The 21,278-nt window shown below is 31.0% G+C and overlaps 2 protein-coding genes across 2 annotated transcripts in view; one reads left to right on the forward strand and one right to left on the reverse strand.

The window, feature by feature from the left end:
* The window catches only part of LOC140436196 (uncharacterized), an 86,248-nt gene extending 67,883 nt beyond the window's left edge, over positions 1-18,365 (reverse strand). Inside the window, exon 1 of the mRNA XM_072524896.1 lies at positions 18,303-18,365. Within this exon, the coding sequence (XP_072380997.1) occupies positions 18,303-18,329 (27 nt within the window). The 5' untranslated portion in view covers positions 18,330-18,365. The remainder of the gene's footprint in view (positions 1-18,302) is intronic.
* LOC140441175 (uncharacterized) lies at positions 1,442-15,297 on the forward strand. Its single transcript, XM_072531660.1, has 2 exons — positions 1,442-1,499; positions 13,376-15,297. The coding sequence occupies exons 1-2, from the start codon at positions 1,488-1,490 to the stop codon at positions 14,441-14,443; spliced, it is 1,080 nt and encodes a 359-aa protein (XP_072387761.1). The 5' UTR covers positions 1,442-1,487; the 3' UTR covers positions 14,444-15,297.
* Positions 18,366-21,278: the final 2,913 nt, after the last annotated feature.

Here is a 21,278-nt window from a genome sequence, read left to right on the forward strand (position 1 = left end):
AAAAATAATTTTCCTGCAGGCAATGGATAAAAAGTTATTTTAATTGTTTATAAACAAATAACCGACATTTTTTGCAAAATGATTTTGCAATATTCAAAATTATTTTTCTTAATTAAATTAGAACATTATTAAATAGAACAAATCTTCTTCGTTTATAAGCTACCCGTAGAATTACTGTAACTTGATTATTTTCTAACTTACATTGTTGCAAAAAAATTTAATTTGAGATAAAATAAAATAACTTTTAAACTATTTTACCGATGGCTTTAAAATTTTGATCATATTTTAAGCACCAAAAGTCTCAACATTCTGTGTAGTATGAAGGTTTAAAGTTCATTTTCAAAAAAAGTTATTACGATTTATAAAAAACTAAAATTTCTGGCTTATTTTGCAACTTTCTAAGCAACAAATAAGGATAGAAACATTTAAAAAACGCCATTTTGAAGGTTTTTATATTATTTACAATTTTTTACACTAAAATTTATTTTAAATAGTTTACTTTTTGCTAATAGGCGAAAAAAGCGAAAATTTACCGTTTTTCGCCTTAATTTGTTAATAACTAATCAAGTCCAAAAAATCAATTGTAGAAACGTATGGGTTCCTATTACTGAAGTCCATACTACTCAAAACAACTGTTGTTTGCCTGCAGGTGTCAGTATCACAAACAGGTTACTTTTTTGCTTTTTTCCTGAACTAGGTACTAAGTAATATTCTTAAAGCCTAAGACCAAAAGCCGAAGTAGTTTATGAGTCATATGTCATATCTCAAGTATTTCTCATATTTATAGACTCAAAGCAAGAATCTGCTGTATCTACACTTAAATATTGTTTATATACTCAATCCTTCTAATTGTTAGCCAATGACAGCTCATTTTACGCTATTGTTTAATGTAGAAAACATGAACAGTCAAAAATAAACGTGATATAGACCTAATAAAATAGATCTGTAAAAATTACCAAGAGGGGGCCAAAATAGACTTTTCCAAACTATGGTGGTCTCTAAAAATGAAATTTGTAGAAATTTTATGCCTGAAAATATCGCAGCTAACATTTTTTAATTTATTCAGTTAAGACTTACCTTCAATGGCACATATTATTTTGTTCTCTCGCTTAAAGTATAATTTGGTGGAATAACGAGCCAGCTCTAATACAAAAGCCCACTTTACCTGAAGAAATAATTACAAGAGCAATAAATTAAATTAAATCGCATCAGATTCACGTTTCACAATTTCGACTCATCTAAACAGACCGATTTTTAAGATATTCCAAACCGATTAATCACTTAACACGATGACTTGCGTAATACATTTAAAGACATTACATAAGGAAATAGATTTTTTTACAATGTGTTTTGGATGGTCCGCTATATGGATACGTTAGGTGTGACTATCTGAATTTATAGATGTTCTACTTTTTATTAAGCCTATAAATGCTATATCGATCATTGGTTTTGTCATTAACAAAGTAGGTAGTGCACGAGTGAGTGATATGGCGTACAAGGTACCTGAGATTTATATTTTCCTGTAATCCCGTAATCCCATAATTACGTAGCTTAATAATTGTATAAGTTTTTATTTTAATTAGGATTTTTATCTAATTAAGTTCTTGATATGTGCTAAAGCATTTACTAAAATTAGCAACATGCTTTGAAAACCATTAGTTTATTTATATATCTTTCAAATTATTTGCCATTTTTTTTCCTAATAGAACAATTCGCAATATCATTCCATCTTGAGTACTCAGATTCTGTTCTTCAGTTGATCTTCAGAACTTGGTCTTTTTCTACTTTTTTTGTTTATGGTATTCTATAGATTGCGCTCTTATTTGAGTTATGAAATTTTTGTCTTCTTCTTCTCATTGCGCCGTCTCCTTTCGAAGGTTGGCGATCCAAATGGCAATTGTAGTTTTGGAAACTGCTGCGCGAAAGATCTCTGCGGATGAGCGGTCGAATTATCTCCTCAGGTCTTTCAGCCACGAGTTCTGGCGTCTTCCTACTGATCTTTTGCCCTGTACTTTTCCTTCCAGTATAACTTAAAGTAATTCATATCTTTCGCCTCTCAGCACATGACCCAAGTATTGCATTTTCCTCTCTTTGATTATTCTTAGTAATTCTTTTTGTTTACACATGCGACGAAGTACCTCAACATTAGTAACTCTTTGTACCCATGGAATCCTCAACATTCGTCTGTATATAAACATCTCAAAGGCATCTATTCTTTTTTCTATTTCAGAGTCCATTGTCCAACTTTCACAGCCATACAGTAAGACAGAAAAAACGTAACATGTGATCATTCGGATTCTAAGCTGTAGACTAAGGTCTGATCTTGTAAAAAATGTTTTAATGCTCATGAATATTTGTATTTGTCTGTTATTTCGCGCCTGTGTAGTCTTTTCCATCCATTTTCATCTTTATTTCTTTCAAATATCTACCTCAGCACTTTCCTTTCGCTCCCGGCTAACTTTTTCTCTGATCTTATCCATTATCAAAATGTCGCTTCCATAAAGAGTCGATGACCTATAACTGTTTTGTACACTCTAAATTTATTGTTTTGGAGCTATTTTTCATTTCAGCATTAAAATAGAGTCTTTACATATATTATGTATGTATGTATTGTTATGATATGTAAAATCAAGAAAATATTGGTTTGGTTAAAATATTTCAAAGTTCAACAAAAAATTAAAATAATTCAGATAAGTAGGATAATATCCAACAAACATTTCGGAGAAGGAAAGTTATTAAATCCTTGAATTACCTGTACCAAACAAAATGTAAGCTTTACATCAATCATTTCTTTGTTATACTTAAGTAACCCGCATAAGTTTAAGTGAAACAAAAGACAAATTGAAACGGGTTTTTACAAATACATTAGTGTAGTGATTAAAGACAATAGAGGATTATAGAAAGAGGTTTTTGTTAGTTTTTAAGATTTATAGAAAAATAGTAATTGTAAATAAGTTTTAGGAAATTTATAATTATAGGTAAAAATTTGTTTGTTATCGAAATGAAGAAATGGGGGAATTGTGACGAGTTGTGATTGGCGGAGATTGAAAAAGGTGGGAGAAGTGTGTGGGAGAAAGTTTAGCGAGATTGAGGAGAGAAAAAAGATATAGTTAGTTGGTTTCCAAGTCTTCAAGAAAGAACAGTGTTTGTTCTCTGTCGGTTCCCGAAATGTAGCAAGCAGTAGCGTTGAATGTTAGTGAGTTTTTGTGGAGTTAGTGTATCTGACAGAGGCTGAAACAACAAAATATTGTAAGTCATATTTCTCTACTTATATTCCAAGAGTCACTGTTCAGGCCAACGAGAGATTCAGTTTATCGTAAAGAGAAGATATTCCAAGAGTCAATTTTTCACTCGGGCCAACGAGAGATTCAGTTTATCGAGAGGAGAAAGGCTATCATAATTTGAATGATTTGTGCTTTTGAAGGAGATCATTAAGGACGATATACTTGCAACAATCTGATGTAAGATTGCTGATTACATAGGGAGCGGTTGAGAGGAGATAATATAGTCTACAAGGAACAAGGATTTGGACCACTCATCATCAGAGAGAGATATTTTGTTTCTGCAGTTTTTTTTCTTTTATTGATAACACAATTTTTACACGTAATTTAGAAAGGATATAAATATTTTGATTAGGAGAGTTAGAATAGTTTGGATTTTGAGTTTTCAATTAATATTGTTTGTACCATTAATTTTGATTGTTCACGTACGGAGAACAAAATTTTGAGAATCCTTATATGAGATTTGTTTATTGAAAACTTTTGAGTGTGAATTATTTCATTATTTTTATTTCAATATATAGTGTTAGATCATATGTGTTTTTTATTATTCCGGTATTCTCTGGACCTTACCTTTCACATGTAATAGCATAGATATTGAAGCACGAATTTAACCCTGAGATAAAAGAATTAAAAATTGTGATAGAGTCATAATCATATCATTGAAATAATTTAATTAATCAAAAATTAATTAGCTAATTATTCCTTGGCGCACCAAGACTTTAAATATCACAATAACTGGCTTCCAAAACGTGGGGCTTGAAAATATCGCAGCTTTACATTTGAAGGAAGGGAAAGAGATCTGGAATAAGTACAGGTGATCCAGAGATAAAAACATATAACATTGAGGGAATTTGAATTTGAAAGTATTTTGACAATTTTTCCAGGGAATATAAATTTGATTTATTGCTTGATCGTAGTTAGTGGATATTTACTGCTATTGAATTATTTGATTTTATTCTCTTTACCAATCGTACATTTGATATTTATTTTGAATTATTTGAATTTTACTGATTGCATATTTGATATTTGTCGTGAAAATTTAATACATTTGGGGAGAAACATTGTCGTGTTCTGAAACATATAGAGTGTTGTAAAATTTCACATTTGGCGGGGACAAAAACAGTAACGAAAAGAAACAACATGTCGACCACAAGGAGTCAAAGCAAAACGCAAGAAAGGAAAGAGGATAAGATAGAAGAGGAAACAATTATTGATGAAGGATCGGATAATGAAGGAAATGCTACAATAATGGAGGAAAGAAAAGAAACAGGGATGTTAGAAAAATTATTAGCTATGATGCAAATACAGACACAACAAATGCAACTCCAGTCACAAAAAATGGATAAAAATCAACTGGAAACAAAACAAACAATTGATAGAAATCAACAAGAAACAAAACAGACAATGGAAGAAAACCAACGGGAAACAAGGCTAGCAATAGAACAAAAATTAGAAGAAAATGATAGAAAAATGGAAAAGCGTTTTGACAAATATGAAAATGAGGTAAAAGTCTGTTTAGAAAAAGTCAGAGAAGAAACAGAGAGGAAACTAGAGATGCAGAGAGAAGAAATAGAAACTAAAATGAAAGATATTAAGACTGTACAGAAAAAAGAATTAGAACAGTTAGAAGAAAAATTTGAAATGGCGCTACAAGAAGACAGGAAGGAAATAGAAAGAAGATTAAAGCAAAATGAAAAACAAATGGCAGAAATTGAACTAAGAGGGGTAGAGAGAAAAGAAGTTATCATCCATGGAACAAGCGAGTTGAAAATACAATTTGGCGGGGATATTCGGAAAACACACCCAGTACCGTTTGTTAAAAATTTGAAAACCAAATTACAACATATTAGATATTTTGACGATTGCAAAGAAACAATTAGAAACCATTTGAAAGAAGGAGCAGCGTTATGGTATGAAAGCAAGGAAGATGAGTTTGAAAATTGGACAGATTTTGAAAATAAATTTCTCAACTATTTCTGGGGGAAAAATAAACAGAGAGAAATCAACCAAGAGCTACAGAATGGAAAATATCACGAAAAAATGGGAATATCTGAAGAAAGATATGCTTTGCAGATATATAACAATTCAAAATATCTAGAATACAAATATTCTACCGAACAGCTGGTAGAAATGATCAGCAGACATTTTGAGGAAACGTTGGAAGATCACGTGATTTTGAGAAACTATCAAGATATTGATAGTTTGTGCCAATTCCTTCAATTAAAAGAAGCGAAAAGAAAAGAAATGAGAAATAGAAGACAACATGACCAATATAATGGAGCGGAAAGAAGATATTCATCAAATTATGACCAGAGAAACCGACATACCAGATCAACAAACGAATATAGGCCGAGAAATTACAATAATTACAATAGACAACAAAATTACGATAACAGGAATGACACACAACAGAGAACATATGAAAATCACAACAGGAATAGAGATGCACAAAATCCTCCGAATAGGAATACTAACGAACAAAGGGACGATAGAAATAACCAGAGCTTCCAACAACAAAATAGAAGGGAGATGAATCATGTAGCAATAGGAAACGACAGACAAATTTCTAATTCTAATCTAATATTTTTAGATGCATTTATAAAACATAAAGCGATTAAAATTGTGATTGATTCTGGATCGGAGATATCGCTAATCAATAAAAAACTAGTAAAAGAATTAAATTTGGACAGATTTGTGTATAAGATTCCTAGGGTTGATTTAGTGGGTGCAAACAATAAAAATTTGACGACAGTAAACGAAGGCTTGGGAGTACAGATAAGAGTGGGAAACAAATTCCATATTATGAAATGTGTGGTGATTGAAGATTTAAATCATGATATGATAGCGGGAATTGATGAATTGAGGAAAAAAGATATCACCATCAATTTTTCGGAAAATAAACTGGAAATCAGAGCAGAACCAGACAACACAGGAGAAGAAAAGCAAACAGATAGGAAAACAAATTCTGGAAGGATCAATGCACAGGAAAAACGCGAAGAAATCGATATGACTGTAGAGGATAAACCGAAAGTACAAGAACAAGATCTAACAGAAAAGAAAAAGAGAAGGAAGAAAAAGAAGAAGAGTTCGAAAAGAAAGCAGGAAAATAAGATGGAGACCAGAGAAAAACAGGAAATAGAAGGTACAGAAGAATTGTTGGCAACCGACGATAAAACAGAATGGAAGCAGGAAGAAAAAAAAGGTATCATCAGAGAAGTGAAAGGAATAGAAACATGGTGCTCGGAATACCAAAGGGAATTAGAGGATAAAAAGAAAACAGAAGAAAAAATGGCACTGATGGACGAGAATCCAGAATTTTGTGAAGAAGTATTATGGACAGTGAACACATGTGAACAAAAGGTGGATGAAAGAAAAATAAATTGTGAAAAAAACATGGAGAAGGAAATAGAGAAGATTTTAGGAAACCATGGAGATTTTGTTAATAAAGTAAATCAAGTGGTTAAAAATTATGAACTTTCTTTTAAGGGAAAATACTTGGAAAATTTTAAAACGAAAATATATCCAATCCCGTATAAAGACAGGAAATATACGGGGTATTTGAACATTCACGACATTTGTCAGTATCATAAGTAGATTTTAATAACATAGTGAAATAATTTGATCCTAGAAAACTTTTGTCATTTTAAAATTTAACAAAGAGTTTTCGGCAGATCAAATGGCGGGGATTTGTTATGATATGTAAAATCAAGAAAATATTGGTTTGGTTAAAATATTTCAAAGTTCAACAAAAAATTAAAATAATTCAGATAAGTAGGATAATATCCAACAAACATTTCGGAGAAGGAAAGTTATTAAATCCTTGAATTACCTGTACCAAACAAAATGTAAGCTTTACATCAATCATTTCTTTGTTATACTTAAGTAACCCGCATAAGTTTAAGTGAAACAAAAGACAAATTGAAACGGGTTTTTACAAATACATTAGTGTAGTGATTAAAGACAATAGAGGATTATAGAAAGAGGTTTTTGTTAGTTTTTAAGATTTATAGAAAAATAGTAATTGTAAATAAGTTTTAGGAAATTTATAATTATAGGTAAAAATTTGTTTGTTATCGAAATGAAGAAATGGGGGAATTGTGACGAGTTGTGATTGGCGGAGATTGAAAAAGGTGGGAGAAGTGTGTGGGAGAAAGTTTAGCGAGATTGAGGAGAGAAAAAAGATATAGTTAGTTGGTTTCCAAGTCTTCAAGAAAGAACAGTGTTTGTTCTCTGTCGGTTCCCGAAATGTAGCAAGCAGTAGCGTTGAATGTTAGTGAGTTTTTGTGGAGTTAGTGTATCTGACAGAGGCTGAAACAACAAAATATTGTAAGTCATATTTCTCTACTTATATTCCAAGAGTCACTGTTCAGGCCAACGAGAGATTCAGTTTATCGTAAAGAGAAGATATTCCAAGAGTCAATTTTTCACTCGGGCCAACGAGAGATTCAGTTTATCGAGAGGAGAAAGGCTATCATAATTTGAATGATTTGTGCTTTTGAAGGAGATCATTAAGGACGATATACTTGCAACAATCTGATGTAAGATTGCTGATTACATAGGGAGCGGTTGAGAGGAGATAATATAGTCTACAAGGAACAAGGATTTGGACCACTCATCATCAGAGAGAGATATTTTGTTTCTGCAGTTTTTTTTCTTTTATTGATAACACAATTTTTACACGTAATTTAGAAAGGATATAAATATTTTGATTAGGAGAGTTAGAATAGTTTGGATTTTGAGTTTTCAATTAATATTGTTTGTACCATTAATTTTGATTGTTCACGTACGGAGAACAAAATTTTGAGAATCCTTATATGAGATTTGTTTATTGAAAACTTTTGAGTGTGAATTATTTCATTATTTTTATTTCAATATATAGTGTTAGATCATATGTGTTTTTTATTATTCCGGTATTCTCTGGACCTTACCTTTCACATGTAATAGCATAGATATTGAAGCACGAATTTAACCCTGAGATAAAAGAATTAAAAATTGTGATAGAGTCATAATCATATCATTGAAATAATTTAATTAATCAAAAATTAATTAGCTAATTATTCCTTGGCGCACCAAGACTTTAAATATCACAATAGTATATATAATATACACAGGGTGGTCCTTAAGTAATTGTACAAAAAGGAACTGTAGATTCTGCACTTTAAAATATTACGATTTAAGCCAACTTGCTTTAATAAAATGTTGACTTTTGTAAACATTTATAGATAAAAATTTATAGTTGGATGCTTTTGAGTAGGAGAAATTTTAATTTTATACATACTTTAATGTAGCTGATAGAGGGCGCCACATAAATTTTCGCTTAACTTTTTTGTTCTTTAAGTTAGCGCTATTTTTGTTAAAAAATATTAAAGATACATTATTTTTACAAAGAACAGGTATTCTTGTTAATAACTTTAAAATTCAACCGTTTTCAAGATAATCGCATTTTATAAGTCAGCTGCATAATAATTCTTAGTTGTTATATTTGTACGGTAAAGCACTGAATACCTGTGAATAAACATAATTAATAGTTTGTTCTTATTAAAACATCTCAAAGATGATAATGTATCATCACAAAGTGCTTTGTTATGGCTGCTAAATATCTTATTGGAGAGAAGGTTCTATCTTCTTTAAGTGCCGTATCTGTATTCAGACGTTGGCCGTCATCATGTTTACAATTTCCTTTCTCTATCGCTTCTATAAGTTACTATACTAACGTTGTATTCCTTTTGCTCTATTGTAAAATGCTGAGGCGTGCGTCACCTAAGACGCGCTATGAGACGGCGTCACGAGTAGCTTTACGAAATAACAGTCTTCACATCGATTTACTACTCTCTATCAATTCGTTTCTAGTCATCATATATTTTTAACGTTAGTTGTTAATAAAAACTATAATTAAATTATATTTTTAAACATCTTATCTACTTTATAAATAATCATTAAATTTACTATCAAATTAATGATTAAATATCAAATTTATATGTTATTTATAACTTAATATTTAGTCTCACTTTGACGGTTCTGTATTTTGTTGATACTTTAGCAGGCGGCGCTACTAGCCAACATAATTTATTGAATTATTTTAATCTAATATAATTTTTTTAAAAGGTAAATATTAAATAAATATTAAAATTACTTTATTAAATGTTGAAAATATTACTATAAAAATATAGAAAACATAGTATGAAGCTGAGCGCTAGTCTACAATGCCAGCTACTATACCTTCCACCTTCTTTTGGAGCCAGTTTTGATGCCAGTAGACAACCCCAATGTATTAAGGGAAATTTTAACATAGTATGCTGATGTCACGAATACTTTTGATAACTAAAAATAAGTCTTGTTTCGATTAATAAGTGATTTTTGTAATATCTAGTTTATTTTGGTTTATTAGAGAAAAGCAGACAATGCCGAGGCATAATAATTTTTTTAATATGGACACGAGAAGGAATATTTAAAAAGATACCCAAACAAGAACCAAGTAATGGTTCGCGTTGACGATGATTCTCAAGTAAGTACACAACGTTTATCTTCAGCGTTAGGAATCAGCAAAACTTCAGCTTTAAAAGTCTTACACTATAAGCATTTTCATTCTTACCATTTTACATGTGTGCAAAATCTATTGTCAGCAGATTTACCTTTAAGATGCAGATTTGCAAATGATGTCCGAAACAGCTAAAATCTTGACCACTCCTTCGTCGATAGAATATTTTTTACGTCTTTTTAATTTAAAGAAAAATCATTTTTGAGATACTGAATATACTCATATTAAGAGAGAAAGGCATTTTCAACATGAATTTCAAATAAACGTATGATTTGAAACCATTGGTAATAATTTTTTACGGACATGCAAATTACCTTGTAATTTGAATGGAGATATTTATTTACATTTTTTACGAAATGATTTTATTGATTTGTTGGAAGAATTGTCATCAAACTAAAGGCAAAATATGTGGTCTATGCAAAATGGTACACCACCACATTATGGAGAGAGGGCAGTGAGACAACAACATTCCTGATACAACTTTTCTGAACGTTGGTCAAATGGTGAGATCTTGATATAATTGTTTAATTCATAAAATTGATATAAGGTTGAATGCTCGAATAAATGAACTTTGAAAAATTAAAGGCAAATATCGAGCACAGTTTTAATATTAATCAAATAAATCTTGCCCAAGTACTTTCGTTTTCTACAGCATCATCAGGGACATTTCGTCAAATTTGGGCTATCCAGCAAGCGCAGAATGTATTAAACATGAAAATTAAACAAAAAGTGTACATAACACTACACTGAAACAAGGACAAACAGTTTAAAATTATTTAAAATTGTTCTACGCTACATTCTTGTCGGCAAAAGGAGAGAGAATGAGAGATCACTCTCTCTCCTGTTGCCGACAAGAATTAATTTTTCAAAGGTAATTCATAAAATATCCCAAAAGCATATTTATTATTATACTGATAATTTTATAATAAATACTGCAGCAGTTTCTTTAGAATCAATGATGCTATTTAATATGAGAATTTTATGGAATGTGTTGACAAATGAATTAAAGAAAATGGTGAATGTTATCTAGTTTAACTATTGTTTAATTTGGTTTGTAAATAAAATGTTTTCATTGTGACTTTAATTTTATATAAAACGTAAAATGTTTTATGTAAAATCCTATTATTTTGTTATTTTGTCAAATCCTATTATTAATAAATTATCCTGCTGATATATTTATTTTATTTAATATTTCGTTTACTATTAACTTTAGTTGAAGGTATTTCATACCAAAATTTAGAAGTATTGATGATTTTTTCTATTTTTCCTTCGTTGCCTGGAATAATTGCGTTAAATCAGAATTATGCAGCTGATTTGTAAAATGCGATTATCTCGAAAACTGTTGAGTTTTGAAGTTATTAACAGATATACCTTTTTTTGTTAAAATAATGTATCTTTAATATTTTTTATTACAAATACCGGTAACTTGAAGAGCACAAAAGTTAAGTGCAAATTTATGCCACATATTTGGCATATGTGGCGCCCTCTATCAGCTAGATTAAATTATAATTTCTCATATTCAAAAGTACTTAGTTGTAAATTTTTATACAAAAATGTACACAAACATGAAAGTTATAGCGAAAAATAAAATTTTAAATTTCCGCTTTAACACTCTGTATCTTTCTTAATACCATCATTTTATTGAAGCAATTTGGCTTAAATCGTAATATTCTAAAGTGTAGAATCTACTGTTTCTTTTTTACAATTACTTAAGGACCAGCCTGTATATATATATATATATATATATATATATATATATATATATATATAAGAAAAAAGAAGTACTTGTGACTCGTTTGGAACAAATATATAACTGTTTTGGATGGGTTGGAGTCAATAAAAGGGCTATTGGTTAACTATTTTTTTATTCTCGAGCTTTCAATTGTGTTTACAATTATTATCAAGAGCTAAAAAAGACAAAATACTTACAAGGTTGAACTAAAAAGAAAAAACAATTTTTGTTAACTTACCAAATAAAAATTAGTTTAATAAGTAAAAATTACTGCTTACATCTTCAAAATATTTAATACAAAAATGCTTTAATCTAATAAATGTTTCTCCGAAAATTTTTATAATTTTGAAAACATTTTTTTAATACAAAAATAATTGAATTTATAAATAAGTTCAAATAGCAACCAATTACAAATAGCCTCAATGTCATAAATGCCAACATAAAATTTTTATTTTTGACAATTATATTGCCAAAAGTAAAATTTCGTTTAAACATTCTTTTTTGTTTAGTAACAAGTCCACTTAAGTGAAAGTAATAAATTTAAAAGGACTTTTTTGGAAATGGTTTTTATTAGCAAAAGTGATAATAGTTTAAACAAAAGATCAGAAATTCAAAATTTAAGCAAAATTTATAATTATATTCTTTCTTTATCATTTATATATAAAACTTGTAAAATGTCATATTTAATTCTCCATATATCTGTCACATTTTTTCAGACATCTGTCAACGGTGAATAAATCTTCTTCTTTTTGTTGTATGTTTTATGTCAATAATTGTAAACACAATTGAAAGCTCGAGAATAAAAAAATAGTTAACCAATAGCCCTTTTATTGACTCCAACCCATCCAAAACAGTTATATATATATATATATATATATATATATATATATATATATATATATATATATATATATATTATATGTATATTATATATGTATATATATATATATATATATAAAATTTGTAAAAATAACCTCCCACTTATAAGTTGCTATATTCTCTAATATATACAGTGTGTTCCAGCGAAAATTTGACCCCCCATCCCCTCCCCAGAAACTCAGAAATAAAGAGTTTCTTCAAAATTAAAAAAAAAATCACGTAAATTTGTATTGGGAGGGGGACGAATTTTCATGCAAAATTTATGCCCTCAAATGTAACCCCCTCCTGCCCCGCACCAACCCCCAGTTTTTTTAAATAGCAAGTGTGGTCGTGTGCCACACTCATCATTTGAAAGGTACTTTTTTTCTCTATACACTCTAGACACTCTAGTTTTTTTTTAATTTACGGGATAAATTAAAAGATCATTTTGGATTTAACTAATGTATTAATTGGAACATCAGTATTAACAAAAAACATAAAATTTCATCTAATTAACCAATTAAATGTTCGAAATGACCTCCTGTGACCACCATACAATAATACAGTCTATTTTCAAAGCCTCTTCGTACATTTTACAATACCTCCGGTGTCAATAATCGGCATTCTGTTACAATAGACTGTCATGTAGAGAAAAAAATTACCTTTCAAATGATGTGCCACTCGACCACACTTGTTATTTAAAAAAAACTGCGGGCTGATGCGGGGCAGTAGGGGGTAACATTTAAGAGCATTAATTTTGCATGAAAATGTGTCCCCCTCCCAATACAAATTGACGTGATTTCTTAAATTTCGAAGACACTCTTTGTTTCTGAGGTAATTTTGATTCCTGACTTCGATGACTTCTTTGAATTACTGTCATTTATTTTTGTTAACCATTTTTTTTGTGATTATTTATAACTATTTGATTCCTTTACTTCATAGTAACAACAAAATCAATTTTTTCAGATAATTTTAATTAGTTGTCTCATAGCTGCTGTCAGCGCTGGCAGTGTCCAACTGCAGACCTCTGCACCAGCTGTAGGCCCTTCTCCGCAGATCCAAATCACCGCTACACCTACCATTCAATATTCTGCTCAGCTCCCTCATCAAGGAGCTGTGATTATTCAACAAGCACCATCGTTACTTCAAAATGCCGCTCTAATTCTTTCACAAGCTGCTCCAATATTACAAGCACCACAATTGATCCATCAAGCACCGCAATTGGTTCAGCAAGGAGCGCCATACATCCAACAAGCTGCGCCATACATACAACAAGCTGCGCCATATATCCAGCAAGCTGCACCAATATTTCAACAGGCAGCGCCAGTTCTTCAACAACACAATCCATTTCTGCAATATGCAGTACGAATAGCTGTGCCAACGGCTCAGTATGCTCAAAACCCTGCACCTCCACAGCCTGCAATTCAGTACGCACCACAGGAAGTGCAAATATCTGAAAAACAAAATCAGCAAGAATCGCCTATACCTATTCTTCAATATTCTATTTCACCACAAGCGCCAACTCCATTTCAAATATCTCGTAATCCTATACAGATTGTAGCTAAAGGAGTTCCACAATTTACACCTTCAGTTCAATATGCCGAACAAGACACTGCTGCTCCTGCTGAAAATTCAGATATAGTAGACCAGTACAACGAAGCTCCTCCAGAAGCATTAGCACCTATAGTTGCAGCTCCAGAAGCTCCAGCTCCTGTAAACTATGCCCCAGTTTTCAAAGCAGCTAAAGTGACTAAGGTTAAAACACCCGATCATTTCGACCACAATCCTGAGTATAGCTATGGATATGACATTGAGGACGGACAAACGGGAGATAGTAAAAGACAGAATGAGCAAAGGCAAGGAGATGTGGTTCAAGGTAGTTATTCTGTAGTGGATCCAGATGGTCACAGAAGAACAGTAGACTACACTGCGGATCCAATTCATGGGTTTAGCGCAGTTGTTCGAAGGGAGCCGGTTAATATTAAAAATTCGAGACCTGTGAGACGTAGTAGAAAGTATAAAGCAAGAGAATGAAATAAAAATAACCAAAGTTTGTATGAATACATTGTGATATAAAAAAAATGGTGATATGTTAAGGTAGACCATATTATATATCGAATTGGTACAAAGGTGTAATAGATATTCATGGTGGCCTAAAGATACTTTGAAACTTAAAGCGTAAATAGGTTATAGGTCTAGTCAATAAACAAACTTATACAACAATGTACATTATGTAGGTGTATTTTAAAATTTCTTATTTTCAAATGTAAATTATTTTGTATCAAAGTAAATTATAATAAAGTAATAAAATAATAATTATATACTCAATCATAATGTTATAATAAATCTTTTATATATGTAACAAACTTAAAAGTTCATACTACGTTTAAGAAAATAGCCTGCAAATGTACTTTAAAATCATTATTTGGAAATTTGAAAAATAAATGAGCTGAAACCACAAAACAAAAATGATAACAAATTATTTTCTTTGAAAAAAGGTATAACAACTATCATATACGTTTATGTGTCGATGTGTCTTGGATAATCTAAATGATAATGGGATATAAATTATTTTTATGTATTGTTAGGAAGCTATTTTCTTGTGGCATTTTAATAATAGGTATTTATTATTTTAATGGGAACTGACGACAATTTGTCGTTCTCAAAATACAAATTAAAAAAATTATTTTGTTTTGATACTTGGTGGTAAAAGAAACTCTTAATAATTGAATTTTCTGCCTCATTCATATTGACAATTCAGGCATATAATATACATTTTAAGGTAGATTAGTAGATTAAGGTAGTTAAAATTGTATTGTCAATATTTTTGATGCCACAACAAGGTATTTATACCAAAAAAGAATAGCAGAAAAGTGTAGAAACACATATATCATCCAAATTAATGGAGTCGAGAGCAAGCAAGGTAAAAAACAACCCCCAAAGCTAAAAACTTCTTGGTTCTGTACAGAGGTAAAGAGAAAATCCAAGGACAAGAGCCGAGCTTGCCTGTGCATGCCAAACGAAATAAAACAAGCGTACGAAAATTGGAAAAGAATAAGAAATGAAACAGATACACTTGTAAGAAGAATTAAAAACGATTACTGGGAACGCTTCTCAAAAGAACTAGAGCATGATTTTTATGGTTTACAAAAAGAAATATTTTTGAAGGTGAAGAAATTAATAGATCTGAAACTCATCGAAAAGGATGCATGGATTGACTATCTATTCCATAGAAGTTATTTATACAGAGGAAGAATAAATGACGTTGGAACCATTAACACCAGCAATTACCGTAAATGAAGAAGTTCACGTAAGCAAGTATAAAGTACAAAAATCACTTAAAAAACTAAAGAACAGAAAAGATACAGGTAAAGACGATACCAAATTAATTTTTAATATATTGTGGAGCGGCAATGACGGATCAACTGACAATATCAGTTGACAAGACACAATAAAATTCCAGAAGAATCGAAAACAAGTGAGCTAATCCTGTTATTTAAAAAAGGAGATAAGAAACAACTAGAAAACTACAGGTCTATAAATTTGTTAAATACTACCCTGAAACTTACAGCTAAAATTTTGCAAGAACGAATAAATTCTCGTATGAGAACATCGTGTATAGATGCGATATTCGTTATAAAATAGATTACACAGAAAGCATTAGAATACAATAGTTTTCCTATGTTTCATTAACTTGAAGAAGACATTTGACTTAAAGATGTAATAGATACTACTAAGTTTAGCAAAATATTCTTTGCTAAACATTTCTTGTATAATAAAAAGATTCCGCTGGGCATTAAAAACAATTGAAAATGCCTATCAAAATACTAAGATGAAAAGATAGACAGCATATATATATATATATATATATATATATATATATATATATATATATATATACTGCAGACGGCAGCTGCAGTTGCTGCCGCGGCAGACGTCATTACTTTGCAGTATTAATTAGTATGAGACTGATAAAAATATCGGGAAAGAGATGAATGGCAAAATTTACCAAATCAGACATCGGACCAATAATGACATACGCAGTAGAAACACGACCTGACACAGAGAGGACAAAAACACTTAAAAAAATTGATGGTAAAATACTATGGGACAGAGCTAGAAGTACAGATATACGACATAGATACTAGATAGAGGACATCAAGGTAAGAAATAGAAGAGTAGAATGAAATGATCATATAAGCCGAATGACAACAAATAGAGTAGTAAAGATGTCAAGAGACGGTTCCCCAATAGGAAGACGATCAGTAGGAAAACCACTATGGAACGACAACTTACTGGAGGCAACAGACATGAGTCATGTCTACATAAAAATATAGAAGAAGAAGAAGATGAAGAGAAGAAACTGATTCCGACATCTGACTGCAACTGCTGCCTGGCAGAACGTCAGTTGCTGTGCTGCCCGACGGCAGATGGCACACTTGAATAAGCACAGTACTGCCGTTAGTGACGTCGTGAAGTTGGACGACATGGAAGTATTGACAAATGAAGAAAGTGATTATTTTATTGACCTAGTGTCTAAATATCTCTGTTTATTCGACTGCAAAAATGTAAATTATAAAACTTCACATCTCAAAGAAAATGTTTGGAAGGAAATCGCCCAAAAAGTGAATAAAATCTTTTGATCCATGTTTCATAAGAACTTTCTCATATATAGGTACAATATTTATGTAGGATTAATGCAAACTTGCAGCATTTCGTAATCCATATTTTTTTAAGTAATACCCAACCTCAACTGTTTTATGCCTTCGCGTAACTGAAGTAGCTGCTGCTAACTTCGGAATCAATACGACAGCAACTGCTGCCCGACGTCAACTGAAACTGCCGTCTGCAGTTGCTGTCTGCCGTCTGCAGCCATTGTCGGAATCGTTACCTTGCAGTGAATCTTTTTAAAACTTCAACATCATTTGAGTTTATCAACAAATATGTAATAGTTAACACATTTAATATTATTTAAAAGGTTTTTACCCACATATTTAACAGATTAACTCATGCATACCTGGTAATTGCACTGATGATGAACTTATAAGTCCGAAAACGTTCTGTGATGTAGCCCGAAATGGTCTTTTTTAGAATATATACCTTTTATAAGGAAAAATTTAAATTTATTTTTTTAATTGTATTTTTAATAGTTTTAGTAATTTTAGTGTTATTTGTAATCGTTATAAATTAATAGCTAAGGCTATATCACTAAAGTTCACTGGCTGAAAACTAAAACACGGGATATTGTTCTGTGATATACGCAAGAGTTAGTAGTTATCCAAGTTATAGTTATATATAAAATTAAAATTGCAGTTCAGCCAAACTTGGTTCAAATTGAAGAGATCATCCTCTGATATTGGTATATAACAAACTGGTTGCACAATTTGTTGATCAGTAAGTTATCTGAAAGGAAGTACCTCTGTGATGAGGGTAGAAACTATAATAGTTATAATTGAAAGATGTGATATATAACAACAGGCAGTATATATTGAAGGCAGAGTATGATCTCTAATAAATAAATCTGCAACTTTGATTACAGTTTGCGATTCCTCCAATGTGTTTAATAATAATTTAAGTAAGACACTTAAGAATAGTATGTAATAGATTTATATAAATTGTGGTTTGTGAGGATAATACGGCCGATAAACTTTTATGTAGATATTAAAACTTTATTAATTATCTTTAATCCAACTTTAAAGTATTTTTGCAGAAAGTCAAATCCTCTCCAAAATAATTTTAGCCATGTGCAATAAATACCTACCTAATGTTATAGTCAATAGTATTATTATTATCAAAGTAATTGAATGATTAATTAATATTGTTTTAAACGTTTTTGACAATAATATTTTCGGATTTTTTTTATATAAACCTATACAAAAATTAACGATCCTACCTGATTAGCATAATAGTTGGAGGCCATTGCTACCGATTGATGCAAATTCGTCACTATACTTTCACTTTCACTTGCATTATTATATTATTATTGGTTTTATTGATTGTTCAAACAGAATTTATTTGTACTCGATCTAGAAGTCGTGTAAATTTCTTCGTCTCCAAGGTAAATATTTCATTTCCTAGACAACGACCAGTGGGAGGAAAAAAGGATGGGATTTCGTTGGATTTGTCGGTACCATTATCCCCGATTTGCGGTTTATCTTATTTTGAGATCTAATTGAAATTCCAACAAAATTATCGACTACTTTGGTTGTATAATGGTAATTAGAATTAAGGATAATTTTTGGAACGTTTCCATATTTTTGAAATGTCGTACGGAAACAATAGCATATACTAAACAATTTTTATTTGATATTTAAGTCTCAAGGACAAGATCCTAGGATTCAATTATTTGATATTTTGTTTATCTATTTTTAATGCTCAACAGTCCAGGTAGGCTAAAATACAAATTAATCTATATAGTCTAATCGTTTTGCTTGTCTGCTAAATTTGTGCACTATTCTCCTTAATCTTTAGATTTTACGTGTGCTTTGAAGAAATCCACAAGGAAACTAAATTTCTGTAGTTAGCTGTATACCATGTATCACAAAAAAATTTATTTATTTAAAACATTCCCTTTATAATTTTTACTTTGAAGAAGTTTTTACCATAATTCATGAGGCACACTTATCAATACACCATGGCGGTATAAACAAGATATTAAAAGAATATCAAAAAAAGTACACAAACATTAGGTAGAAAACAAAGAACTTGCTGTTAAACTAATGGTTTTCATGAGATGAACTCAAGCTGGCAAGTAGACCTAATTGACATGCAGTCGCAACCAGATAATGACTTTCGATTTATATTGGTTTATTAAGACCACACTTTAGGAAGTTCGTACAGTAATGTGTCCTAAAGAGCAAACGTGCAGGTTATATGTAAGATTATTGATATTTTTACTATATTTGGAGCTCCCAATATACATCAACCTGACAAAGCAGAAAACCTAGGTACAGCCAGACTCAAGGTTCAGTCGAGCGTGAAAACTAGGCGGAGCACTAGTTCAACTAGTATCACATTTACCAAGTTTATTTGTGATTACATAAACACTGGGAGGCATAACTTAGGGGGGATATATCTAAATATAAAATAAACAATAATACAACAATTATACAACTGTATAAATCAACTAAGTCACTTATCTACATCAACAATTAACACTATTTTTTTGTTTTTTTTTATTCGAAGAAATAATTAAATTAAATTTATAAGTTGTTAATAGTTTATTATCCCATGAAACGCAGCCGATAAATTATTTAAAAAATCGAAAAATTACTGAGTGCTATTTTTTAACTGGAATATCTAGGCGATGTCGATAGAAAAGGCGTATTATCTCGTAGTTATCGAAACTTTTCTTGCGTCATGACATTTCAGCAAAAAAAGGGCCATTTTTCATTCATTTCAATATTGTGAAAAAACTACCCATTCTGAATAAAAACGTTGAACAGACGACTTTCTTGAAAATACTTTCTTAAAATGAGATTTTCTAAATGAACAAAATGTTGATAAACAAAAAAGTTATTGAATTACTGGTAGTTAAAATTAAAAATATAATTTAATTTTTATACTGTTTGCAACTTAAAGTTAAATGTGACAGTGTACTGAAAATCGTAGAATTCTGTGAGTACAAAACTGCATTATTAATAACCTTAAAATCAGAAGTTTAAAAGGCAAAATATTTTATCGATTTCAATTCAACTTATCGATTATCGACAACAACCTTTTGCTGGTTCTTGCTTCTAACAAGTAATTAGGCTAGGCTGCTGTTCAATTTTATTAAGTGGCCAGGTCCGGCTTCAGATCCTCTGTGCCAATGTACGTAAATTCTCAGCGGGAAGATGGATGAACCAGAATCAGCTACTACCTCACGAAATATACCCACTACGTCACATATATCTTACTCCAATGCATTAAACAGTTTCAAATATCCTTCAAAAGACCAAGGTATTATACTTTCAACCATACAAGGAATAAAAGTTTTCGAATATATAAAAGCTGTTGGATCAATAGTACAGCCCAAAAATGTTGTTTGGGCATCCAAAATAGCAAACAACAGCATCTGCATCTACCTCTCCTCTAAATATGTAGTTGATCAATTTCTTAGCTCCCACAAATATATAAATATTGATGGTAACCAGATTGAAGTAAGAAGACTTATAACCCCTGCCCAGAGACTCATCATATCTAATATATGTCCTACTATACCTAATAGCATAATTGAAGAGCTCTTAAAAACTATGGGTATAAAATCCGCCTCGAACATGACGTTTCTACGAGTAGACATGCAAGACTCAAAACACAGCGACGTACTCAGCTTTAGGAGGCAAATGTTCATAAGTCCTTTAGAAAATTCCTGACTCATTTCTAATCTCATTCGACAATACATCATATCGACTATACATTTCCATAGATGATTTAAACTGCTCCAGATGCAAGATTGTCGGACATCACGATTCTGACTGTCCTTCTTTATCATCATCAAGCAACTCAATTAATCAAATAGAAACTGACCACCACGTGAATATACATAACTCTACCAATGAAAAATATAATCTGCTACAAGATCAACCACCAAACCAATACCAAGAAGATACCGAAACATTAATGGAACCAGAACCCAATACCATACAAAATCACGCATCAGCTACAAAGGACCAAACCACTTCCTTACAAACAAACAATGAATTACAAATCTTGAATCAACCAAAAATATTCCAAGATTATTCCTTAGTAATTAAAAGCGATAGAAAAACCCCTGAAATTACTCCTGCAACTAAAAGACAAATATCCTCTCCTGAAATTCTTGAAAATGACCTACCTCCTCCCGATACTCAAAAACCTAAGAAAAAGCCTAAAACCCAAGAAGATATTC

Source organism: Diabrotica undecimpunctata, chromosome 1 (assembly GCF_040954645.1).
Source record: "Diabrotica undecimpunctata isolate CICGRU chromosome 1, icDiaUnde3, whole genome shotgun sequence".
NCBI classification, from domain to species: Eukaryota; Metazoa; Arthropoda; class Insecta; order Coleoptera; family Chrysomelidae; genus Diabrotica; species Diabrotica undecimpunctata.